The sequence below is a fragment of the Callorhinus ursinus genome, unplaced genomic scaffold (assembly GCF_003265705.2).
Source record: "Callorhinus ursinus isolate GAN/ISIS: 27379988/994484 unplaced genomic scaffold, GSC_fseal_2.0 scaffold7, whole genome shotgun sequence".
Lineage (NCBI taxonomy): Eukaryota > Metazoa > Chordata > Mammalia > Carnivora > Otariidae > Callorhinus > Callorhinus ursinus.
Genome location: NW_027397069.1, coordinates 48182636 through 48195097, shown reverse-complemented (window position 1 = coordinate 48195097; position 12462 = coordinate 48182636). Strand labels below are relative to the sequence as shown.

General features: G+C 38.7%; 1 protein-coding gene across 5 annotated transcripts in view; it reads right to left on the bottom strand.

The window, feature by feature from the left end:
• Positions 1–554: 554 nt before the first annotated feature.
• AKAP11 (A-kinase anchoring protein 11) overlaps positions 555–12462 on the bottom strand; it is a 61356-nt gene continuing 49448 nt past the window's right edge. For 4 of the 5 annotated variants that reach the window (XM_025874828.2, XM_025874827.2, XM_025874829.2 and 1 more), the window contains 2 exons: positions 7092–7252; positions 555–4467 (listed from right to left, as the gene is read on the bottom strand). In XM_025874828.2, coding sequence (XP_025730613.1) covers positions 4327–4467; positions 7092–7252 — 302 coding nt within the window. In that variant the 3' untranslated portion in view covers positions 555–4326. The remainder of the gene's footprint in view (positions 4468–7091; positions 7253–12462) is intronic. The other variant, XR_012378789.1, reaches the window with a different exon arrangement.

Sequence of the window (12462 nt, the reverse complement as noted above, 5' to 3'; positions counted from 1 at the left end):
CTCAAGTGCAAACCAGATTGGGCAAACAGCCTTTCAAGTCACTTATGTTAGCATTCAGAGACACCTGAATATATGGCTAGAATCCAGTGTCTGGTTAAAAATACCTAGCTTCCCGGGGCGCCTGGGTGGCTCAGTCATTAAGCATCTGCCTTCAGCTCAGGTCATGATCCCAGGGTCCTGGGATCAAGCCCCACATCGGGCTCCCTGCTCAGCGGGAAGCCTGCTTCTCCCTCTGCCACAACCCCTGCCTATGTTCCCTCTCTTGCTGTGTCTTTCTCTGTCAAATAAATAAAAAAAATCTTAAAAAAAAAAAAATACCTAGCTTCCCTAGTTCTCGGAAACCATTTTAGAAGCATGAAGATCATCTGATGTGTCTTCTATCATGGCAGTTCCGCTTATATGCCTTTGTTTAGTTCAGGACAGAGTAGTTAACAAGATATTATAGAAGGAAACTGAGGCCAGGCATCTCTTACGTTTATTGGAGAATTCTTAGTTGGGAGAGGAAAGATAACAAACAATTCATAAAGGATAAAAGAACAATTAATTGCAAATGATTACAAAGGTAATTTCTGAAATGTTTATTTTGAGCCACTGCAAAAACAAAAGTATAGTGCAACGTGATGTTCATATTTTGCTAAATGAACATATCAAAGGACAGAAAAGCCAAAAAAGTTACTGTTATACAAGATCTTAATGTTGTAATTCTGCACAAATAAACAGCTACAATTACTCAAAGCTGCTTCTGCTATATATATATTAAACAAGAATGTGAATTACTTTAAACACTGCACAATTAACCAAAGTTAGCAAATCCAACAATATTAAAACCTGATATTAAATAGTATTCAAACATTACAACAAAAACAAAACAATGGACTTCCAGAACCACAATTCTACCCATGTGAAAGGAATGTACATGGATGGTTAAAAAATAATAATAATAATAATAATAAATAAATAAAGTGACAAGAGTGACCAACACTGCATCTTCAGAGCAGGAATACAGTGAGTAAATGCATGTGGGGTCTTCTACTAAAAATGAAAAAATAAATGCATTTCACTTTAGTATAATCATAGAATTCCCACTGAAGCTCTAATTGTCTTGTGCTGGTGACAGGTGGGCAGGGTTTTAAATGGAAAACTATTTTCCCTATACCCTGAGTGTGGTTGCATTAATATATATTTTTTAAACTGTGGAAAGTTTCCTTTGAGAAATATAAAATTTAAAGCAACATACTGATGGGAAATTGATAGTTAACTGTGAAAGAATACTATTAGCTAAATAATTAACTAAGAAGACATCTTGAGTCTGGACTCCGATGATGAGTCAGGGTTAAGTTTTGCATTTAGGAAATGTGCACTGATGTCAAAGCCATGTGGATCAGTGATCTTTCACTTTATACTTGGTACATTTAATAAGTAATTAAATTCTCCTACCAGCAACATAAAACCCTTATTTAAGCAAAATGGAAGTATTATGAATTGAATTAATTCACATCAAATATCTGAAAGGGTAAGTGGAACATTTTTCAAAGTATAAAGATGTTATCACACGTATTCACTGAGTGAAAAGGTTTTATATTACTCCATTAAATTCTATCAACCAGCCCAAAAGATATTTTAATTTTCTTCTGTGATTTATAAATGAATCATTCATTTTGTATAAATCAGGAAATACTTTCAAAATCAACATTAATAATCTCCAAAATATAAATGTAAGTTAAACTTGGCTTGGGAAAAGAAGAATATGAAAGAATCGCTACATTTCAGTCGAAAATAATGTTCTAAAATAAAACCCTTCTCAGACACCTCATTCACTTTCTTTCCCAAGATCCTTCAAGGGTTCTGAAATTGATAAACAGAGAATTCAACTCAATGCACATCACAACTTTAACAGTTCTGAGTAAGACATGGTAATTTCGTAAGGGCTGAAATGCACAGAATGGCAAGATTACAATGTTATAATATAAACATGTCAAGGAGACTTATAATAAAAGGAGACAGGGGTGGGGGGCGGTCCTCTCAACAAACACGGCTGTTCCGGAGACCGAGCAACCAAACAGACATAAGATGTCTTTGGAATAATCACAAAGTGCCTTTAAAGAAAGTAAGTTTAGGTTGTACTTGATTAAAAGATACTTCTCTCCATATAAGGAGCTTTACTCACGCTTCTTTTCACATCTGCCAATACTTAATATTTTTCTCTATGCCCCTAAATGGATACAGGAGTGGAGTTCCATTAGGATTCTTACCACACATGCCAAAGCCCAAAGACTGGTCTGTCATTACGTAGTGGCTACATAAAGGAACTCTGAGTCCAGCACAGCTCCAGGTAAATGCAGAGAAAACACGGATAGGAGGAAAATCTTCCTTCAAAATGATTACCATAAGAGATAGAAACATAAACATTTTCAAGCACAGAAAGTGTTACAAAATGAATATATTTTCATTTTAGTTTAAAAGAAATTCAGAACTCAATTTGCTGTTAATCAAACCCGTACATATATCGAAGTGACTAAACACAACTTGATAGTTATATACTTGTGAAAATCCAATCTAAACTTAACAATCAGTTAATCCATGTTCTAATCAACAACCCAGTTCCTAGCGTGTATAAACCCAGTCCAGTGCTGCTGCATCTCAAGTTCTGAGAAGCTAAAGATGGAAACCATTCTGGCTATATAGATTTCCTGCATTTCTCCACCTTAAAAAATACTTGAAGAAACTTTAGGAAAAATTTATTTTTAAGGCTTGCTCTATTTCTTTATTTTAAATTGAGAAAAACCAAAGTTTACACTGTAACCTCAAAATATTTAAGTAGCTTTTGGCATTTTTCTTATAAAGCAAATTTTACTCTCTCATAAAATACATTTCTCTACCATAATGATTAATTCAAATTAATATTAAGTGCCTTATATTCCTTGCCCCTTGGTGGGTGCTATGTCTTCTACACTTTGTGCAGCTTCCAGAACAGTCAGTGCTCAGGAAAAAAGAAAATGTAATGGAGCAAAACCAAAGTCCCCAACAAAAAGTGATTTACTCTAGATTTACGCTAATGGAAGAACGAAAAATTCACATGTGCATACCCTCACGGACAAAACCAAGACACAATCTTGGTCCTCTAATTCAAGTCAACTTGCAGTTTCTAAAGACAAAGTAAAGTAGTAGAAAACATAGAGCCAGAAAACTCATGTCAGACAACTTTACAAAATAGAGCAGATACCATTTTATCGGGGGGAAGGGAGGAGGGGCTGGGAATCCCCTCTTTTTCTAGAAAAAGCTTATCCTTGCTAAGCAGAGAGTTTTGTGTATGTGTGTGTTTGTTTTTTTTTTTTTTTTCAAAAATCCAACGATGAAAATCATTACTGGGCTTCTCTAAATGCATTTCCATATTAGCATTAATTTCTAAAATTTTAACATGTTTTGTACCTTTATTTTCATTTATAGGATAAGTTGGGGACCCAAAATAGTCAAAAAGAGAAATAAAAATTCTTACTGCACAATCTTTATAGACATTTTATTTTAAAGCACCTTTTAAATGTCAACAGTGGGTTTCTAACCAAGAAAACAGTAAAATAAAAAAGAGCACAAACCCACTAGGCAAGGTTAAAGTACTCCCTTACTTACACACACACACACACACACACACAAACACACACACACACTCATTTTCATGCCAGATGGATTGGCAACATTAGCAAATAATGTCATTTCATGAAAGGCTGAGGAAATTATCATTTATGGTATTTACAGAAACCTAAAATACGAATATGTTTCTAAGAAATTAAATAGTTTGGGAGATTCAAGAAGCTACCGATAGCTTGAGCTATGAAAATAAAATTGACTTTGAAAAATAAGACAGAAATTCTATGGGGGGTGGGGTGGGGAGCCCATTAACCTCAAAGCTCTTTTGTCAGGTTAGTTCTCAACAGAATAGCGTTTGTTTGCAAAGGAGCAGAACTGTAAGGCTGTATCCCTGGAACCTATCCTCAGCCACCTCAGTGTGGTCCGTAGCAGCACTATTTGGATGCAAAAAGAATCTGTCAGTCAATGTCCCTGAAAACCTCATGGTCAGACCTTCCTTCAAATCAACGTTCTTAGGGTCTTAACACACTACACACGTGTATAGAAGAATGATGAAGATAATATTTGACAGAGATTACAAAAGTATCAAATATATACAACGTGGGATGACTGCGCTGGAAAAGCTCGATTTACTTCCCTCCCAGTTCATTTATCAGTGTTAATATTCAAAGTTTACCCTCTGCCTCTTTATCTGTTTCTTCCTCTCCCCAGACGGTAAAACGTACTGGCTGCATGTTTGTACTACGCGTTTTCCAAGAGCCAGTCGAACAGGGACTTGCAGCTCTCCGGGGCGGCCGGCTTCTCCCGCACTTCGTAGTACCGCAGCACAGCCCGCAGGACGTCCCCCACCTTCCGTCCCCTTCCTTGTAACCGTCGGGAGAGCTAGTGAGAAGGCAAGGCATATCCCAGGTTAACCAGAAACAATTTCCTAACAACAAAGTTTCCAGTCTTATTTTTAGTATCAGAGAACTCTTAAGATTCTTGCTGTCTGCAGTAAAGTATTATTTCCCAGTTGTATAACGAGGTCCTCTCCCCTAAATTACTACCCCTCTACGCAAATTAAACATTTTTCCTTCCTGCCCCTGACAAATACATCTCCTCCAGAGAATGACACTTTGGGATTCTTGGAGACAGAACTGCACAAACCTCACCCATCTGAGAGTCTGTATGGGAGTATAATCTCCATTTCTATATGAAATTCTTGACCTAAATACATCTGTCACACCTTCAATTAGGAACATAAAATAATAAAGACAATGTCAATCTTGACAGAAGGATGTGGATTTTTCCTTCTACAATATGCAGTGTGGCTTTTTTCTGGAATACACACTCTGGCCTCAACTGGAAACACGGCTTTCTAAGTTAAGAAATGTTAACGTTTTGGGGCGCCTGGGTGGCTCAGTCGTTAAGCGTCTGCCTTCGGCTCAGGTCATGATCCCAGGGTCCTGGGATCGAGCCCCACATCAGGCTCCCTGCTCCGCAGGAAGCCTGCTTCTCCCTCTCCCACTCCCCCTGCTTGTGTTCCCTCTCTCACTGTGTCTCTCTCTGTCAAATAAACAAAAAACCAAAAACAAAAAAAAAGAAATGTTAATGTTTCAACAACAAAAAAAAAACACCAAAAAAGTAAATATTGTGATTATTTCACAATATATACAAATATCGAATCATGTTGTATACCTGAAACTAATATAATGTGATATTTCAATAACTCAATTAAAAAAGTAAATAAATACAGGTTTAAATAAACTCCACTGTCACCAGAATCAGAACATGTCTTCACTCATTTTTTTTCTATTTAGTTCTATAAAAACTACTTTAATTTTATAATATAAATATACTCAGCCTTGTTAAATATAGCCTTAAAGAGAGAGAATTCACAGACCATACAATTCATCCATTTAAAGTGTACTTAAGTCAATGGTTTTTAGTACAGTCACCAAGTTGAATGCAACCATCACCACAATCAGTGTTAGAGCATGTTTACCACACCAAAAGAAAAGTTCTGCCCATTAGTAAACACTTCCCATTTCTCCCAAACCCCTCAACTCTAGGCAATCACTAATCTACTTCAGTCTCCAGATTTGCCCATTTTGGTCATTTCCTATAAATGTAATCATAAAACATATGGTCTCTGGTGACGTTTCTTTCACCCAACGTGACTTCAAGTTTCCTCCATGGTGTAGCATGTACATACTTCCTTCCTTTTTATTGACAGAGAGTACTCCACTGCAAAGATAAACCACATTTTATTTATCCATTCTAGGATGTTTCCACTTCTGGCCTATTATGAATAATGCTGCCGTGGACATATATTTTCATTCCTCTTAGGTATATACCTAGGAGTGGAATTGCTAGGTTATATGATAATGCTAGGTTTAACTTTTTGAGGAATTTCCAGAATGTTTTCCTACGTTACTTGGGGATGAGCACCAAGCACCATTATGCTCATGCTCAGCTCTGCCTAAGCTCTTCCTTAGCCCTCACAGTTTATTCAAGACTAAATGACTTGAAAATGTCTGCCTCCCTCCAGTGAGTTCTAACACCTTTCCTACCCACTCCTTCTCCTTGACAAGTCATTTCTTGAGGATCACCTTGTCTTATTTTCTCCTTCTGCCCCAAATCCGAAACCTAAACTAGAAAAATCCAAAAAGTCCAAGAAAAACAACAAAATACAAAAAAAAGTTATTTTTACTGAATATCTTTTTCACATACTTCTTTCAACAATATCTTTGTAAATTCTGAACCAGGAATCAAGAGTAACTGGACTGTTCCTTTTTTGTTATAGATCAATTTACACTGGTTATTCATTGAACAATTTTACACCCTATAATAATATTAAATCAAAATTCTGATAACGAAGATTCTGGGACAAAAACCTTAAGACTATAAAATAAAAATCTTGACTAACAAGGTGCTTGGCACACAGTTAAGTTCTCAATAAAAACATCCTATTAGTGCATTGAATCTGAATGTTCTATTATTAGAACCCTACAAAATACTCAAAGTAGTCCATGATCCCTTATAAGATGTTTAAGCCTTCACTGGCTTTTGAGTATGCTAGTTTCTCCCACTAATAAGACTGGATTAACAGAGTAGTAGGAGACATACTAATTACCAGGCATAATTAAGAATCAATTTAAAACAAAGAATAACTCAATCTTTTCATATGAACATGTTTATTAACGGCATCTAACTCTGAGTACTTAGGATGTGCCAGGCACTAGATCAAGCATATTTCTTATGGTATTATGTTTAATCCTCACAAACCTCTGTAAGGTAACCTCTCTACTCATTTTCATGGTGCCGATAAGGAAACTGACTAGTGAGCCTACCCACGGTTAGACTAGAGTGGCAGAGCTGACATGTGGACCCACTATGAGACTCTACCACATAAGCACTTACCCACTTTGCTATCAAGGGGCATCTTACTAGATCAACTATGTGACACAGAACATCGTATGTGGTTAAGTATGTCCTTACAACCACCCTGTAAGGCAGGTACTTACTTGTATGAATTCCTTCTTTGCAGAGTCATGAAGATAAAGTTCTGCCACTTCGGCCTCAGAAGCAACAAGCCACTGAAGAATAATCCTTAGCTGGGGGTCTACTGTGCATGGCTCCATGTCGATATTTGTAATGAGCAGAATCTGTCTGTCTTGCCCCAAACCTAATATTTACATTTAAACAGTATAAAGAAAAATTCATCAATTCAACTCTCAATACTCTGGTTTCTAAGGATAGAGAAATATTCTTCATTTCTTAAGATTCCAATGAATGCTGGGGAAAAAATCTGTCTTTTCTTATCCCCACCTTAACATCAACCAAAACATTTATTTGAAAGGGCACAATAATTCTACAACAAAGGAATAACTCTGATCATCTGCTGAGAGCACAAATACAAAACTCTATTTTGAGGCACTGAATATCAAGTACTGTAGATGACATAATTTGTATCAAAGTAAGATCCACAGGTAAAGAAAGAGAAAACAAAACTATAAAGCTATGATTACAGTCTAAATATAAATCTCAAATAAATAAATATACTAAATGGACTCAAGAAAGTTTCTCGAACTAAGAGAAGTAACAGAAGCCACAAACACTTGTATGGGGCATATCACGTCGTAAGTGTTGTTCTAAGCTCTTCCTATATACAAACCCCTGGGACCCTCACACCCTTCCTGTGAAGCCAGAACTATCATCATCTCCATCTTACAGGTGAGGGACATGAGGCAGAGAGAGATCCAGGGTCTTACAGTAGGGAAGTGGCTGAGCCAGGATATAAACACACAGTCTGGCTCCATGCTCTTAATCACTTCATTCTTTAGGCAAAAAAGGGGGGAAAAAATGTCACATGCAGCCACTTATATCCCAAAAGCCAGACCAGGGAATTTTCTGGGTATAACCCTTTATAAATAAGATATTGCTCTCAAGTTTCATTTCTTTTTTTTTAATGAACATTATGTTCTCAACATAAAGAAGGACGAATTGCTGTTGACTATAAAACTAATGATCTGTAGACCAATACCATGTGTCTAACCACTCCTGCTTAGTGATGGCCAAGCAAAAGGCAGAGCTGAGACAAGAGGCCTCCCACATAAGATTTGAGCAGCCGGCCTGCTGGCAAACATCACGCCAATTCGTACCCATCATGGAAATTTGTTGGTCAATGTCCCTGATTCTTTCTTACAGGTTGCAGGGCATTCTAGACCACTACTAATCATTTTTAGGATTTGGGGTGGTCCCTAATTTTTTCACTTAAAAAAAACAGATCCACGTCATTCTCTTCAGATAAACGTACTGCCTTTTCCCTCCTCTCCCCACACTGACTCTCAGTCAAAGATGGGTCTGGTGCACTGTGAAACCAGACATGGTCTCTGGGCCATTTTGCAAATCCTGCAGAGGTCATGGGGTTGGAAGCCAAGTCACCCATGACTTCTCTGTATTATTGGCTTTCTCAGTTATGGGGCTCCTGGCTGCCTGGCCTAGGAGAGGTCACTCAACACCAGGGAAAAGGCAAGTGGCTGACCTCCTGCAACTAAAAATACAACAAAATGAGGTTTGTTGCCTTAGGATTTCCATAATTTTGAATCTTTCTATAAACCTGTATCAATCTGTCCTACTTTACCAATTCCTAATTTAACAAATTTCAAAGCTGGCCACAATTTTCTATATAATGAGAGATGACTATGATCTCAAAAGCTGAGTAGTGACATGTATTTACATACAGTAAATTTCTATCTACTCACAAAAGAAATCCTAAAGAGCCTGCTAGTGCCTCAAAAGTAAATTTTTTAAAATCAATTTCATATTTTTATTAACTTATATCTTCTTTTCTCTTAATTGTCCCTCAGTAATAAAGTCAGTTAAGTAATGACTAGTTCATTGAGGAAAATACTCACCACACGAATTTACACTATGTACAGCCTTTGGAACAACTTTCCTCACAGGCATTATTTGAGAAAAGGGACACAACTTTCCTAGACAAAGTCAACACTCTTTTAGTCAACAAAAAGAAAGCAAATATTACCTAGCCTATCTGTCCCTCTAAGAATACTGCCCTACCCCTACTTCATAACTGATGACAAAAACTTCTAGAAGTCCTATATGAAGAATGTTTACTTAAAAAAAAAAAAGAATGTCTAGTTAGCAGAAGCACTGGGACTAAAAAATAATAACCTTAAGTCTGAGGATTTTAACTCAGAAACCAGTACATGACTTCCCTAAAGAAGAAAGGCATAATGGGCGATAAAACTAATCAGACACTCAGGTGTTATAAAGTACATTTCGAGAAATTCATTTGGGCAGTTTTCTCAGTTTGCCCACCTCTAAAGAAATGATGAAAAATAAAAAGACTAGGGGAGGCGGAGCAAGATGGCGGAGGAGTAGGAGACCTAGATTTCGTCTGGTCTCAGGAATTCAGCTGAATAGGGATCAAACCATTCTGAACACCTACGAACTCAACAGGAGATCGAAGAGGAGAGTAGCAACAACTCTCTGAACAGAGAAGCGACCACTTTCTGGAAGGTAGGACGTGCGGAGAAGTGAATCCGAGGCAATATTCGGGAGGATAGAAGGCGGGGGAGGGGGCCTCCGTCGGCCACTACCGGCAAGTGCTAGAGCCGCGGAGCACAAAATTGGAACTTTTAGAAGTCGGCTCCGCTGAGGGACGTCACTGCAGTGGCTAAGCAGGGGGTGGAATCCTCCCGGGACAGTGTGGTCTCAGGACCCTTGGGGTCACAGAGAGACCGGGGGTGCCTGAGTGCGCCAGAGCTCCCAGGTATCAGAGCGGGGAAGCCGGCTGCAGAGACAGAGCCGAGGCGTGGGCTCTCAGCTCGGGGTTGCCATAAACTGTGATCCGCGGCCCAGTCGGGGCACGGCTCCTCCAGCAGGGACCCAACAAGTGGCAGAGCTGGGGAGACTCCCCTTCCTTCCCGGGGAGGAGTGGCGCGGGAGCACACCGCAGGGATCTGCTGGGTTTGGAGACTCCACACCAAGTCGGGTGCCAGACATAGAAACCCTCGGACACAGGCCGGGTGAGCGCGGAGTGCGGCCGGAGACCAGGGAGACGGGAGTGACTGCTCTTCTCTGGGGGCGCACTGAGGAGCGGGGCCCCGAGTTCTCAGCTCCTCCGGGTGGAGATTGGGAGGCCACCATTTTCACTCTGGTCCTCCAAAGCTATACCAAGAGCTTGCAGGGGACAAAAGCTCCTGAGAGCAAACCCGAGCAGCTTGCTTAGCCCAGACCGACAAGGGCGGGGCAATTCATCCTCCGGCAAAGACATTTGGGAACCACGGCAACAGGCCCCTCCCCCAGAAGATCAGCACGAACAGCCAGCAAGCCAAGACCAAGTTTACTGATCAAGGAGAACGGGAGAACTCCCGCGCTAGGGGAATACTGCACATAGAATTCATGGCTTTTTTTTACCATGATTCATTAGTTCATCAAAGTTAATTTTTTTAACTTTTTTTTAAATTTTTCTTTTTCCCTTTTTCAACCAACATCTTACCAATCCCTTTTTTAAAAAAAACATTTTTTATTTTTCATTTTTAGAGTCATATTTTATCCCTTCATAGTAGTTACCCTTATTTTTGGCATATATATATGTTGTTCTCTCTTTAAAATTTTGAGATACAGTTTCTTCTAACAGATCAAAATATACCCTAAATCACTAGTGTATGGCTTTGTTCTAGTCTCCTGCCTGATCACATTCTCTCCCTTTTTTCTTTTTTTTTAAATCTTCTTCTTTCTTTCTTCAAACAATTTAATTCCTTTTATAAAATCTTTTATAATTTTCATCTTTACAGTCATCTTCCATCCCTTCATTGTATCAACCCTTATTTTGTACATATATGTCTTTCTTCCTTTAAAATTTTAGGAGGCACTTTTTTCTAACAGACCAAAATACGCCCAAAATCTACTGTGTGGCACTGATCTATGCACTAGCCTGATCATATTTGATCATATTCTGCTTTTTTTATATTGTTCTGTTTTCCTTTTTGTCTTTTTTTTTCCTCTTTCTTTTTTCTTTCTTTCCCTTTCCTTTCCCCTGGTTTCAGGTCTTTTCTGATTTGTATACAGTATATTTGCTGGGGACGTTGTTAACCTGTTAGCATTTTGTTCTCTCATTCATCTATTCTCCTCTGAACAAAATGACAAGACGAAAAAAATCACCTCAGCAAAAAGAACAAGAGGTAGTACCGTCTGTCAGGGACCTACTCAATATGGACATTAGTACGATGTCAGACCTAAAGTTCAGAATCATGATTTTAAAGATACTAGCTGGGCTTGAAAAAAGTGTGGAAGTTATTAGAGAAACCCTTTCTGGAGAAATAAAAGAACTTAAATCTAACCAAGTCAAATCAAAAAGGCTATTGATGAGGTGCAATCAAAAATGGGGGCACTAACTGCTAGGATAAATGAGGCAGAAGAGAGAATCAGCGATATAGAAGACCAAATGATGGAAAATAAAGAGGCCGAGAAAAAGAGAGATAAACAACTACAGGATCACGAGGGCAGAATTCGAGAGAGAAGGGATACAATAAGACGAAATAACATTAGAATAATTGGGATCCCAGAAGAAGAAGAAAGAGAGAGGGGCAGAAGGCATATTGGAGCAAATAATAGCAGAGAACTTCCCTAATGTGAAGAAGGAAACAGGCATCAAAATCCAGGAGGCACAGAGAACCCCTCTCAAAATCAATAAAAATAGGTCAACACCCCGACATCTAATAGTAAAACTTACGAGTCTCAGAGACAAAGGGAAAATCCGGAAATCAGCTCGGGAGAAGAGATATGTAACCTACAATGGTAGAAATATTAGATTGGCAACAGACTTATCCATAGAGACCTGGCAGGCCAGAAAGGACTGGCAAGATATCTTCAGAGCACTAAACGAGAAAAATATGCAGCCAAGAATACTATATCCAGCTAGGCTGTCATTGAAAATAGAAGGCGAGATCAAAAGCTTCCAGGACAAACAAAAACTAAAGGAATGTGCAAACACGAAACCAGCCCACCAAGAAATACTGAAAGGGGTCCTCTAAGCAAAGAGAAAGCCTAAAAGCAGCATAGATCAGAAAGGATCACAGACAATATACAGTCAGAGTCACCTTACAGGCAATACAATGGCACTAAATTCATACCTTTCAATAGTTACCCTGAATGTAAATGGGCTAAATGCCCCAATCAAAAGGCACAGGCTATCAGATTGGATTAAAAAACAAGACCCACCGATATGCTGTCTGCAAGAGACTCATTTTAGACCCAAAGACACCCCCAGATTGAAAGTGAGGGGGTGGAAAACCATCTACCATGCTAATGGACACCAAAAGAAAGCTGGGGTGGCAATCCTTGTATCAGACAAATTAGATTTTAAAC